This window comes from Notothenia rossii, assembly GCF_949606895.1.
Source record: "Notothenia rossii genome assembly, chromosome: 4".
NCBI classification, from domain to species: domain Eukaryota; kingdom Metazoa; phylum Chordata; class Actinopteri; order Perciformes; family Nototheniidae; genus Notothenia; species Notothenia rossii.
In genome coordinates, this window is record NC_136902.1 from 21,636,346 (window position 1) to 21,648,733 (window position 12,388).

Consider the following 12,388-nt stretch of genomic DNA (forward strand, 5'->3'; position numbering starts at 1 on the left):
TAATTTATTGCCTTGTCTGTCAAATGCCACTTACTGAGAATAAATATAATATAAGTAATGAGTTGACAGTGTAAAGTTTAACTGCGCAAAGTTAAATGCCAGATCTCAACAGTGAGACACAATCAATCAGTCTGAGCACCACACTGATATTTATTACAGGCATGGATATATCAAGCCCACCTATTTTCGCCTCCTTTCAGTCAAGGTGACATGGAAGCAGTCAAAGTTCCCAAATTCCTGTCCCTCTCATTGAGCTGCTGCCAGAGTCCCACCGTTAACTTGGATTTCTCCGACTCAGCAGGTGTAGGGGAACGAGTCCCGGCTATAATCAGCCACAGCCATCCAGTGTTTGATGCAGCCTGCTAGGAAACTGGCTAAACAAACTGTATTAATAGCTCGCGCTGCAGCCATGACTGTGGAATCTGAGGCTTGAATTGCCAGAGGGTAGGGGAGACCCCACAAAAAGAAAAAAAAAAGCCACAGAGGGGGGAGGGAGGGAGTGAAATAGTGAAAGCCCGTCAGCGATGGATCAATTGGAGGATCAGGGATATTTGCTGGATCAAAGGTGAGGGCGTGTAAATGTGTGCTGTGAGCTTTAGAGACCGGAGATCTGGGCAGTAGCTGGGCGGGTGCAGCAGCCAATATGTATTTATGTAAGCAAAGTGAACCTGAGATTTGGTCAATGGAACAAATGAAATCCTATATCCATGTGTGCATAACTAACCAGGCCTAGAAGCCAAATCCATGCTGCGTTAGAAAACAATACGGGATGGACATGGCATGGGCAGCTCTCTATAATTAAATGAAAAACTCTGTGCCAAGGTTATTCACCGTCTGTCATTTTTATAAACACTTGCCGTGAGGTTTTGGCTCAATGACGAAGACAAATTGAAAAGCAAAAAAACAAGTCACTTGATGTCGTGTGTCTCAAATAAAGCCTCCAAAGCCACTGGGGCTGATAATCATTTTTGCAATATTACGCTCTTCAGCATCGTCAGTCAAATAATGGAATATAATAGAAAATACTTAAAATCACTGACATTTTAATCAAATGCTTAGACAAGTAAATAAAAGCATACATGTTCAACAAAATTGTATTACAAAAAACTACATTTATTCAATATATGTGTGATGTGACAATGTTTTAGTTGCTGTAAAGACCATTTCAATCGCAGTGATATCCCATATATCATGACTCAGAGTGGGTCAAGATGTTTGGTGGGACCGTCTGCTTTCTCGGGTGTAGCTTTATGTGATGGAATGAGGTACAACTCTGCCAAAAACATGACCTACATTCCTAATGAAGGTGTTGACATGCACGGGGATGCGGATCCTCGGGCGTCCAACAGCTCAAATTGCAATACTATGGATATCATTATTACTTGAGACTTTGACTTTTTTAGAGGCTCTTGTTGCCCAGACACAGATTATATTCACATCACATTTTACTGCCAAAAAACAGACAGGAAAATATGTTTTGTGAGTTTGCAGGGATGTGAACGAGGTCAATGTCAAACTGAAATCCAGTGGTGTGAAGTAACTAAATGCATTTACTCAAGTACTGCACTTAACTACAAATTTGAGGGACTTGTACTTTGAGTATTTCAATGTTTTGCTACTTTGTACTTCTGCCCTGTTACAAATCAGAGGTATATAGTGTACTTTTACTCCATTTATTGACTTTGCAGATTTTAAATAATGATGTACAATATAATCAAGAAATTCAAAAGATACCAGCGAACAAAGTAATTCAAATGAGCTGCAACTTTACTATATGTGATAAACACTTTAATTAATTAACTATAATCAGAACATATATTATATTTGATAAAATCTGCATAATGAGTCAAGTATATTTTGATGCCAATACCCAAGTACAGATTGTAATGCAAGACTCCTACTTGTTACAGAGTATACTTACACTCTGGTACTTCTAGTTCTACAACATCTAAGTATTTCTTGCATCTCTGCTGAAATCCCTAAGTCCAGCAAGCTCTAGTTCCTTCTTCCAGACATAGCCGATTGACTTGAAAAAAGTTTGCCTTCATGTCTGGCGACATACGGGCACACTTCGCCCTGCCTTTTCCCGTAACAAGACCGCCTTTTCTCCTCAGTAATTGGTTATAAGCACGTCAGTCAACGGTATCTAACGCATGCAACGCTTTGGATGCTGTCAATAACATCGTGTAGCTGAATCTCATTGGTTAGAAACCCGAAATCAACTTTTTGTATCCACGAAAAACTAATGGCTAGCTGGTGTGGCTAGCGTTAACAACAGGCCGAAAGCACATCCAAAGTGTGTAATAACAGCGCGACTACCAGCTTCAACGATGACAACTAACACACATCACAACTTATTTAAATATATCTGAGGTGAACTGGTATGTTTTAAAGGCATTAAGGGCAGTGAAAGTCACAAAAGCAAAAAAAAAGCTAACAGTTAGTTGTTTAGCGGACTGACACTTGAGTGCAAAGCGAGACAGTGGGTCCGAATGAAGCGCTGCCACCACAGTTTGACAATTAAACAGACATGTATCTTTAACTTTAAAAAACACCAAGAACTTAAGCGTCGATTGCTACTTTGACATAGTTTAGTCCGGTCCACATATATATAGTGATTTTAAAAGGTAATAAAGTGTTTACAAACTCACCCTTGCGCCCCTCTCTCTGGCTCCCCTCTCCTCTCCTCTCTTGGAATTTGACACTCCCCTCGACGTCAAGTCATCGCGAGAATTCACCTCAGTTCTCGCGGACAGGATTACTTAAATTATATAATTATTATTATTATTATTATTATTATATAATTTAAGTAATCCTGTCTAATAATACTAATTATTATTATTATTATAATTATTATAATTATTATTATAATTATTATTATTATTATTATTATTATTATTATTATTATTATTATTATTATTATTATTATTATAATAGTATTGCATAGATACATTGCAAAAGCTATGATTTACAATATAGCAATTACATTTATTGTCTCTTGTGACATTGCTTAATTATTTCTGTTTTAATTCTCAGACACAAGTAATTTGATAATGAGTTTACCTTCTTTGCTGTCCGTAAATGTGTTGTTCAATAAAGAGGACATTTTTTTGTGTGTATAATGTTGAGAGGAGGGGCTCCTGAGGTTTACGTTGTTGCCTTCTATTATTATAATAATGCATACATTGTACCTACATGCAAACACAAGCAAATATTTGCTCTGTCAATGTAGACCCTAAATATAAACACACAAGTGTGTTATTTTAGTATATTACATAATATGTTTCCATTTTAAACCCAATTACTGTTGCATGATTTATTACAATTCACATGATGAAAGCAAGTAGTTGAAACCATTGTGTGAACAAATGACCATTAAATTGAGGGGGGTCTTTTCCCCTCTTGCTATGGTTTCCTTCCTGATATTCTCCCCCTATTCTCTGTCCTTGGAAGTGTACGCCCTGACTGTGGCAGTACAGTACAGCCTCTGGTAAAGTGGTAAAGTACACCATTACCAATAGCTAACAACAACATTTCATCACCGTGTCTGGCCTTAGTATGTACTGTATTAATGTATATGTCTGTATGAATGTATGTATGTATGTATGTATGTATGTATATATGTATGTATGTATGTATGTATGTATGTATGTATGTATGAATGTATGTATGAATGAATGTATGTATGTATGTACTGTATGTATGTACAATTTGTCTAAATTGTTTGTTTAGAGAACAGTATAACTTCATTACTGTTTTACTCTACTCATTCGTGAAATCAGAGACAAGGCTATAGGCCCCCCTAGTGGACAATCAGACAGTTAAACATGCTTACATTGACTTCTGTGGGCCTATTCCTTTAAAGGGAGCCCTATAAAATACAAATACACAAGCTTTTAATTGACCATCTTAATGTTTTGCCAAGGTCACCACTGTTTTATGCCTGTGTTGTGTCAAAAGTTCTTTAATGCCCAAAGTATTTGAAATATCTTGGAATCAGCTCCGAGTAAGAGTCAGGATTGTAAACGTATGATGGGGTTTCTCATATTGGAGCTCCTCAGGCTCTCAGATTAAAATGACTGTATATCAGTTGACTGAGTGCAGTAGTAATAGTGTACATACACTTGTTGTTGTTGTTGTTGTTGTTGTTGTTGTTGTTGTTGTTGTTGTTGGCATGTTTGATCTCGTAGATAATGTTGTTTAGAGTGAAATTGTGGATGAATTTCCAAAGCAGCATCTGTCTCTGTCATTATGACACAGACAACGACACTGCCAGGATGTTCCTTAGAGCAGGAGTTCCCAAACTTTTCAGCCCGCGACCCCCTGTCAACGGGGGGGGGGGGGGGGGGTGGGGGGGCGCAACACCTTCCTTGCCACTTGTTTGTACCATTTTCAGGCGATTTGTAATCTGTTCTAGAAAAACGATGTGTGTAAGATTTCAAGAAGCATATAGAACAAACAATGGATGTATTTTATGAACATTTATCCATGCTGAAAGTAGATTTAGATGTGTTAGGAGTGTGAGATAGAGATTATTATCTAATATATGCATCCGATGAAGCATTGCATGAAGTCTGTTGATGATCAGAGGCTGACGCTGTGGTTGGGGCTGCATAAACGTTTTTTTATTTTTGTTTTGTAGGCAGACCATGCAGGCCTCAGAGAGTTAAACTTGGGCCTGCGACCATAGTTTTACTGTATTTTGTTTCGAAAATCCACAGCGGAGGTTTGTGTCGTACTATGCGGTGTATTTTGCATATCTCTCTGTTAAAGGTGACCTATCATGCAAAATGCACTTTTGTACGTCTTTTACACAGTTCCAGGGAACTCACCAAGTGTCCGAAAACACAACCCTCTCTATTTTCCTCCATACTCAAATCTCTTAAAAAGGGGCTGCAACGGTTCTGATACAGACTGATCCAGATTTGAACACTTCTATGACGTCACAGAAGTGGCGATACGGCTATTGGGCCAACTCCACCAATCAGGAGGAGACAGCCAGGAACATTGCCGTTCGAAAGCGCTGGAGACGCTGTAGTACATATGCCAGGCCTGTAGATGGTGCTGTTCTCACAAAATCAGCCCATGAAAAGAAAGTGTTAAATTGAGCGAAATGAGGAATGGCTAAAATGCACGATCTGTTTGGTATTTTGAAAAATAAAAAGTATAAATATGCCTTATATAGGTATGGTCCTACACTATATTATTCAAATATAGCATTATAGGTCCACTATTACTTTGTAATGGCACCCTTACTCCATGTCTAATGTTACGTCCCATTGTGACGTCATAAGCATGATTACGCAGCACTGCCATGCTGGTTCATGCATAGATATATATATATATATATATATATATATATATGGGTTCATGCCCCTGAATAAATGGATGAGAGAAGAAAAATGACTGCGCATACTTTATTAGTTTAACACTCTCAGTAGCCAACGATCTGTGAGTCTGTTGGCTCGGACATAAACTCCGTAATAAATGTAGTCTAATTCTACATTTCATAAGAGGTGTAAAACCTGAGAGCATTTTAAATCAAATTTGAACTTAATGCTTATATAATCTGTAGTTGTATTTGTATTGTTGATTTACTGTGTGAAGGTTAGGCTGTCATTTGTTATATACTGTTGGAATGGTAAGCAGGACTAGCAGGACTATTGTTCTTGGATATTTGTGAGGTGGTCCGTGAGTGTTTTTCATTGGTTAAAGAGGAGCATGGAAAATGTAGTTTAATTAGCAAAGAGCCTTAATCGCAGTGTATTAAGGTGCAAGCTAAACACAGCTGTAAAAAGTGAAATTGATGATGGCTGACATCAGTGGCGTAACAAGGTTGTGATTGGCCCCGGTGCAAATATTGTTTTGGGCCCCCCCCCATCGCCCCAAACTTAAGCGCACGCTGATGCGCTCACACACGCAGGGACATACACAACCACTCAGAAGCACCACATGTATAGGCTATCAACAACAGCCTGCCCTGGCCTCAGACCACCACAGCCTGACAACGGCACAGCGAACTAAGAAGAGGATTAAACCTGTTTCCTTGATGTTTGTCTCTGGGGAATGGGCCGGTAGGCCTAGACTGGTTGCTATAATATAGCTTTTGATCTTGGTGTTGGGGGTCTCAATAGCGCCATAGAGTCCCCTATCGGTTGGGGCCCTTGGGGGAAATGTTGGACCACTGCCGGACACAGCCAAATCCAGCCTCTCCTCCTGGCTGACTGGAGAAGAAGGTTGCACAGCCACGGCCACGGATACAGCTTCACTTGTGGAGCTAGATGGCAATGATGGTGGTGAGGCAGGTGAGCTATCGTTAGCCTCCGGCTCTGGCTGCCGCTGCACGTCAACATTGCTAACGTTAGCGCTTGATTTTGAGGACGATGTATGACAAAGAAAACTGTCTAATTTTGTCAGTTTAGCTGTTACACCTGTCTCTTTTGAGCGCTGCTCTTGTGCTTTGGTTTGCTGTACATTACAAATGCACGCTATTACATTTTTTATAATGCTGCCGAACTTGCTGCTGCTAGCTACAGTACAGGTTGATTAAACGGTTCGCTCGTCACGCAAGGTATCACATGTCATGAAAGGGAGCAAGGTCATTGGACAGACAAATTACAAATTAATTTAGGTTCCTTGGTTACTTTGAAGACTGCGTGAACCGGTCAATGCCATTGGGGCCCCAAAATAAATAAATACAAATAAAAACTTTTTCCTTTTTTTTGCATGGGCCCCTGGTGCGGCCCCGGTGCAGCCTCTGGCGTTGCACCGGCTGCACCGTCGATAGTTACACCACGGGCTGACATTTAGATTTAGAGACACGACTTCGGTTTAAGCTTGTATATTTGTTCTTTTCTTACCAGAAGGTGATTAAGTGTGGAATTTCCACCACAATTATCACCCTGCAATTACATGTCAAAACAGCAGATTTATTTTTGAAGAACAATGGAGAGAAGAACATAAATAATAATAATAATAATAATAATAAATGGGATTTATATAGCGCTTTTCTAGACCCAAAGACCCTTAAATGAAATATAAAAAACCATTTACTTTCATTGACACAGAAAAAGCACTTGTACACAAGACATAATCCAAGGTATCTTTTTTTATACAGCAGCCCGACGAAAAAAAAAAAACAAGCACAGAAATGATCAGATGTCAAACGCAAATATATATCGTTCAAGCTTATTAAGTGAATCTTTCAAGGACAAAAACGTAGTAATCATGCCATTTCTTGGTTCTAACATTTAAATTAAACATATGTTACAATAATGACGACCTTGGAACACATTTGAAAACCTTTTCTTTTGCAAGGTAAGACTGAGAACATCCATTGTAACACAAACAAAGAAACAACATGTATTCCTCCTTGGCAACTGCATCTTCATTAAAATAAAAGCCAAAATAAATAGTAAAATCGCATATGAAAGCAGGCTAGTGGACGTCACTTTTAACAGCGTTGAACACAGGACTAGAAAAATGTGTCTGGCACATTTTGAGAAACTTATTTTAACCAAATTTTTTGTTGTTGTTGCAACATGTCATTGCTACATCACAAACAAAGCTGTTTCCATCGGGCACAACATCTTCTATGCTGGGCAGAGTATTTTTCAACTTTTATTTTTTGTCTTTCCTTGGTGTTGCAAAAGTGATATTGAGTTCACTGGGATGTCATAGAGAGAAAGATGGCCCCTCCAACTATTTTAAACACTACATAACATTCTTGAGCACTATTTCAGGACCTGACTGCCTGCATCATCACACTTTAGCCCTTATCTTATCTTACATTTAAATCTCACAATGAGCATATACTAATTCTACAACCAAACTCAACATTTAGGATTTCCCTCATGCTCTGTGACAAACCATAATAACATTATAATTAAGTATTAAAATGTAACATTGATACAAACATAATACATTTTGCAAAATGAAAAATCAATAATAATCCTACATGAAGCCTAAAAAACCTGATGTTATAGTTTTTCTCTGTACTGCAAGGGCTGAGAAGAGACTTCTACATGTTACATGTGCATCATTTTCAGCTGTAGAAACAATATAAACATGAACTGGGGCAGTCTTCTTCCAACAACTGAAACTGATCACACTAAAACGAATGCACTGCTAATTAAGAAGTTTCCTCATAGATAATCAAAATAAAGACTTGGGGGTTTGAACATCTCTCCTGGGGCATACATCTGTACTCATTTGCGAAGTTTGATGAATGACGGGCCACTTGCAGACAGTATCTCACAATACCATGACACTCCCTTGCCAATAAATGCTTTCTGTTGAGCTAATAAAAAAGCTAGTGAGGTCTGAGAGCTCCCCAAAGGTTTCATCCCTTCAGTCTCTAAGCAGTAAATATTCTTTGATTGTCTCTGGTAAAGGAAGCTCTTTTACAGCAGTGGGGAGAAACTGGACCCCGAGACTCTGGCGGATGGCACAACGCGACAGAGAGCGCAGAGTGGGAGCCTGAGACACCATGTTGGTCAGCCTGGCCAGCAGCTGGGGATCCTTACTTAGCTCCTTGGGAAGCGTGCCGTCAGCCCGGCGGATCTCAAAGCGTCCTGCAGCCCGGCACAGCAGCTCCAGGCACTCCTCCTCCTGTTCAGTGCCCAGGCCCCGGGCCAACAGGGCCACCAGGCGGGAGATAGGGGTCTGGCCCTTCAGGTTGGTGACATGGACCTGGGCGCCGTAGTCTAAAAGCACCTTGACACTCTCCAGGTTGCCCTTCATTGCTGCCCAGCTCAAAGGCGTGTCATTGTTGTAGTCCCTGGCGTTGGGAGAGGCCCCGCTCTCCAGCAGGGCCCTCACACACTCTGGGTTATCTTTAAAGGCGGCCCAGTGGAGTGGAGTGTCCTTGTTGCCGTCCAGGGCGTTGGGCAGGGCCCCGTACTCCAACAGCAGCTCCACGCAGCTCTCATCCTTCTCTGCTGCATAGTGCAGAGCTGTGCGGTTATATCCATCCAAAGCATTCACCTGATAGGAAATATAATGTTAAGCACGATAGTCTGATAAGGAGTTACACTACTGGACATATTTATATTTTAAATCATGCAAACACAATTACCAGCACAGAAGGGTGCTATACGTCTTAAGCATATGGACTGCACTTTTAAGTATGAGCAGCAGCACAAAGTGCAAAAGGGCTGGCTGACTGGCCGCCACTTCATTTTCTGTGGCCCCACAAGAGCTGTGAAAGAATATAATATGTTTATTATACGGTTACATGGCGATTTACCGAAGCATGTTGCCCATAAACCATATGTCCCACAATGCATCTCAAATTTGACTTTTTTCTCAGAATATGACTTTTTTTCTTGAAAATATGCCTTTTTTCTTAGAATTTCCCCGTTTTTGTCACTTTTTTTTCTTCAAAATGTCCCTTTTATTTTGACTTTGATTCTCCAGAATTTGGCTTTTCTTTTTAAATTATTTCGTGACATACTCACTGAAGAGACTTGCAATTACTTGCCTTAGACTTCTGCTTTCAGACGTAGTTAATTATGAAGTTATTACGATATCGGATAATAATCCAATGCAGAGGCAATCATGCAATATAATGCATTATTTTATATATATATAACATATTTATATATGTATTTTGATATAGTCTTAAAGTTACAACCGGCCCTTTGAGTGCAACCATAATTCCTACGTAGCCTGTGATGAAATTGAGTTTGACACCCCTGGATTAGAGGGTGTGGTGATTCAGCACAAAAATAACATAATTCAAAATAATTTCAAGGTCAGGAAAATGCCAAACGGTTTTAGCACTGCTCGCAACACAAAAAAAATAAAACCCTGAAGTTAGAGGTTCGGTTCAGAAAAAACAACCCATTCAATCCAGATGCCAAAGCTTTCTTAAAGAGAACCCCACAGAAAGAGCTTTAACAACTGGTACCAGCTGCAGGGCAAGGTTCAACTCTCAACATGCTAACTTTAATATTGTACAGTGGCCATCTAGAAGGTAGAACAATAACCTATAATCGGTGTATGATATCAGGTATTGTTCAGTGTGTAGGAGTAATCTATGACGTACCTCTGCGCCCTTCTCCAACAGCAGCTCCACACAGTCAGCATCAGCGACCATACAGGCACAGTGCAGGGGCTTCAGAGTGCCATGCATCCGGTTTACATCAGCTCCCTTGGGGTATACAGGAGATAGAAAATGTCAATATAACTGAAAACATTCACAAATATTATAAATTTGAAGTTGGACTAGAAGATGAGGCCTACCTTACGAATTAGATCCTCCACATTGTCGTGTGGGAATGAGCGAATGGCTGCGATGGTGCGGATGAGCCGCTCGGACAAGGAATATTTACTTTGAATGCTTTGCATGATGTACCACATAGTAGAGCTCATGTGTAACTGAGGACCATGGCACCCAGGCCAGGGTGACACTGAACACTGAAACACACAATTTAATGAGTTTGGTTTAATAACTCTAAAACAATGGTGATTCTTGGGTCTTACAAAAATGTAAAGAGTCAAACAAAAACAAATGTTTTAATTACCTCAAGGCTAGTGTTTTATGGGTTATTACATCTTTTTAAAAACGTTTTGGAAGAGAGTGCATGTCACACAACACAATTTAATTATGCTTTAACATAGATTTGCAATGGTTCCAGCTAAATGTTTAACTGAAGTTCCAAAAAGATAGTTTTTTGTAGTTTCTAGTGTGTGTCAAGATTTAATTTGAAGGCTTTATTGTCATATGCACAGTAGTTACAATGTAGTTATGGCAATGAGTCAAGTCCCAGGTTCCTCCAACAACACATAAAACAATTAAAAACATTTTGAGAAAAAACTATAAAAATAGTGGAAGAAATAGAGTACAAATTAAATAGTTCAAGATTATGTTGAAGAAAATGACCAAGTTAATGCAGAAGTCTATATGCATGTAAAATAGACTAAGATATACAAGAACAGAATGTATGTAAGCATTTAGATATCTGTAACAAAGTCCTTTTTTAATTACATTGGCTGTACATAAATGGATCGGGAAATGTGAGCTTTATTGAATATCTGGTCTAGCAATATCTAATTTTATCTGGGAGTTTTCCTGTTTTCCGAAATGCACGTGTCAAATAACAAAACATTTTGATTACTATAAACTCATTCCAAGATCACAATTCCATGCATTAACGTATGATGACAATTAAAACATACGTATTGTATTAGATACATGAGCAGAAACAACATTTGACGAACTGAATAATTGTGTCCAGTTATTCTTTGATCATATTGTTTTTGTTGTTAGGTAAATACCATAGACTGAATATATAAAAATAAATACTGAAAGGACAGCATAGCACAGGTAGACTACATGGTGTCTGCTTTTACTGTAGTTTGGCGATGTATATGTTTAGCTGTTTCTGCTCAATAGGAAACAGCCAGCAGAATATCAGCCTGTCATTTAGTACACGGAAACAACTGACTGTCATTTACAGCTATCGTTAGCTCACTTGACAAAAATATGCTCCACGACAGAATAACATAAACAGCGATGCACGTTTAATACTCAGTGACATGTGTTTAAAACATAATCAATAAAAGGTAAGTATAAAACACACGTGCCACTTGACTTTGAGCAGAAAATATCCTCGGCTAAAACATTTTTAGCAGCTACCTTTAGCACCAAGTTAGCTAGCATACGAGCTAACGTTAGCATCCAGAGGAACAGTCGACGTAAGCTAAAAACAATCAAGTGACATTCACTACAAATAATCGTGAACGCACTTTCAACCCATCTTCGCATCACCCATGTATAAATGACTGATGCTAATGAGAGAACGTACCGTTGTGGGTCCACGGTGTGAAGTTCTGACAGTTTACCGTATGTTAGCTGCTCGGCTCCATAAACACAGCACGTCACCACCGCCACGCCCTCCGTCCCTCTCTTTAAACCCGACAGGTCGCCTAACTCTGCGAAAACACTTCACATAACTTGATGCTTTTATTTAAACGCCGGCTGTTTACGATGTCTGACTGGAAGGCATGTCTTTAAAAAGTGTGCTTGCGTTCCCAAAATAGATGTGGCCTCCAACATGCCGTGAATGCCTCGAGCGCATGACCATGTTAAGGTACAGGAAAACAAGTGGCTTCACTATTCACTGTCAGGACCCCTGGTGCACAGCAAAGACACAGATATATGAATATATTACAAATTCAAGACATTACACCAAATTGATCAGGGGCACACAACATAAATGGAAAATCATACTCTATTTTGTTAAAAGTTGTATTATTACGCAGGAGGACCTGAGGAGGAATTTAGTTAAGTATGGCAAGCTTTTATTACATATCTACCTTATCCGCTGTGGGTTGTAGTATAGGTGTAATACCCTTTAATAGTTAGAGTATCATTTCTAGATTT

The 12,388-nt window shown here is 39.4% G+C and overlaps 1 protein-coding gene across 1 annotated transcript; it reads right to left on the reverse strand.

The window, feature by feature from the left end:
- Positions 1-7,088: 7,088 nt before the first annotated feature.
- On the reverse strand, positions 7,089-12,096 carry asb8 (ankyrin repeat and SOCS box containing 8). The gene is made up of 4 exons (XM_079678100.1): positions 11,811-12,096; positions 10,246-10,419; positions 10,049-10,153; positions 7,089-8,985 (listed from the first exon to the last, which is right to left on the reverse strand). The coding sequence occupies exons 2-4, from the start codon at positions 10,372-10,374 to the stop codon at positions 8,350-8,352; spliced, it is 870 nt and encodes a 289-aa protein (XP_079534226.1). The 5' UTR covers positions 10,375-10,419; positions 11,811-12,096; the 3' UTR covers positions 7,089-8,349.
- Between the last annotated feature and the right edge of the window lie 292 nt (positions 12,097-12,388).

Bases quoted from the DNA above. Each gene is read 5' to 3' on its own strand.
- asb8 (XM_079678100.1), bottom strand. From the start codon at position 10,374: ATGAGCTCTACTATGTGGTACATCATGCAAAGCATTCAAAGTAAATAT. The intron at 10,154-10,245 runs GTAGGCCTCATC...GTATACCCCAAG, and splicing joins TGGAGGATCTAATTCGTAAG to GGAGCTGATGTAAACCGGAT. The intron at 8,986-10,048 runs GTACGTCATAGA...ATTTCCTATCAG, and splicing joins TGTTGGAGAAGGGCGCAGAG to GTGAATGCTTTGGATGGATA.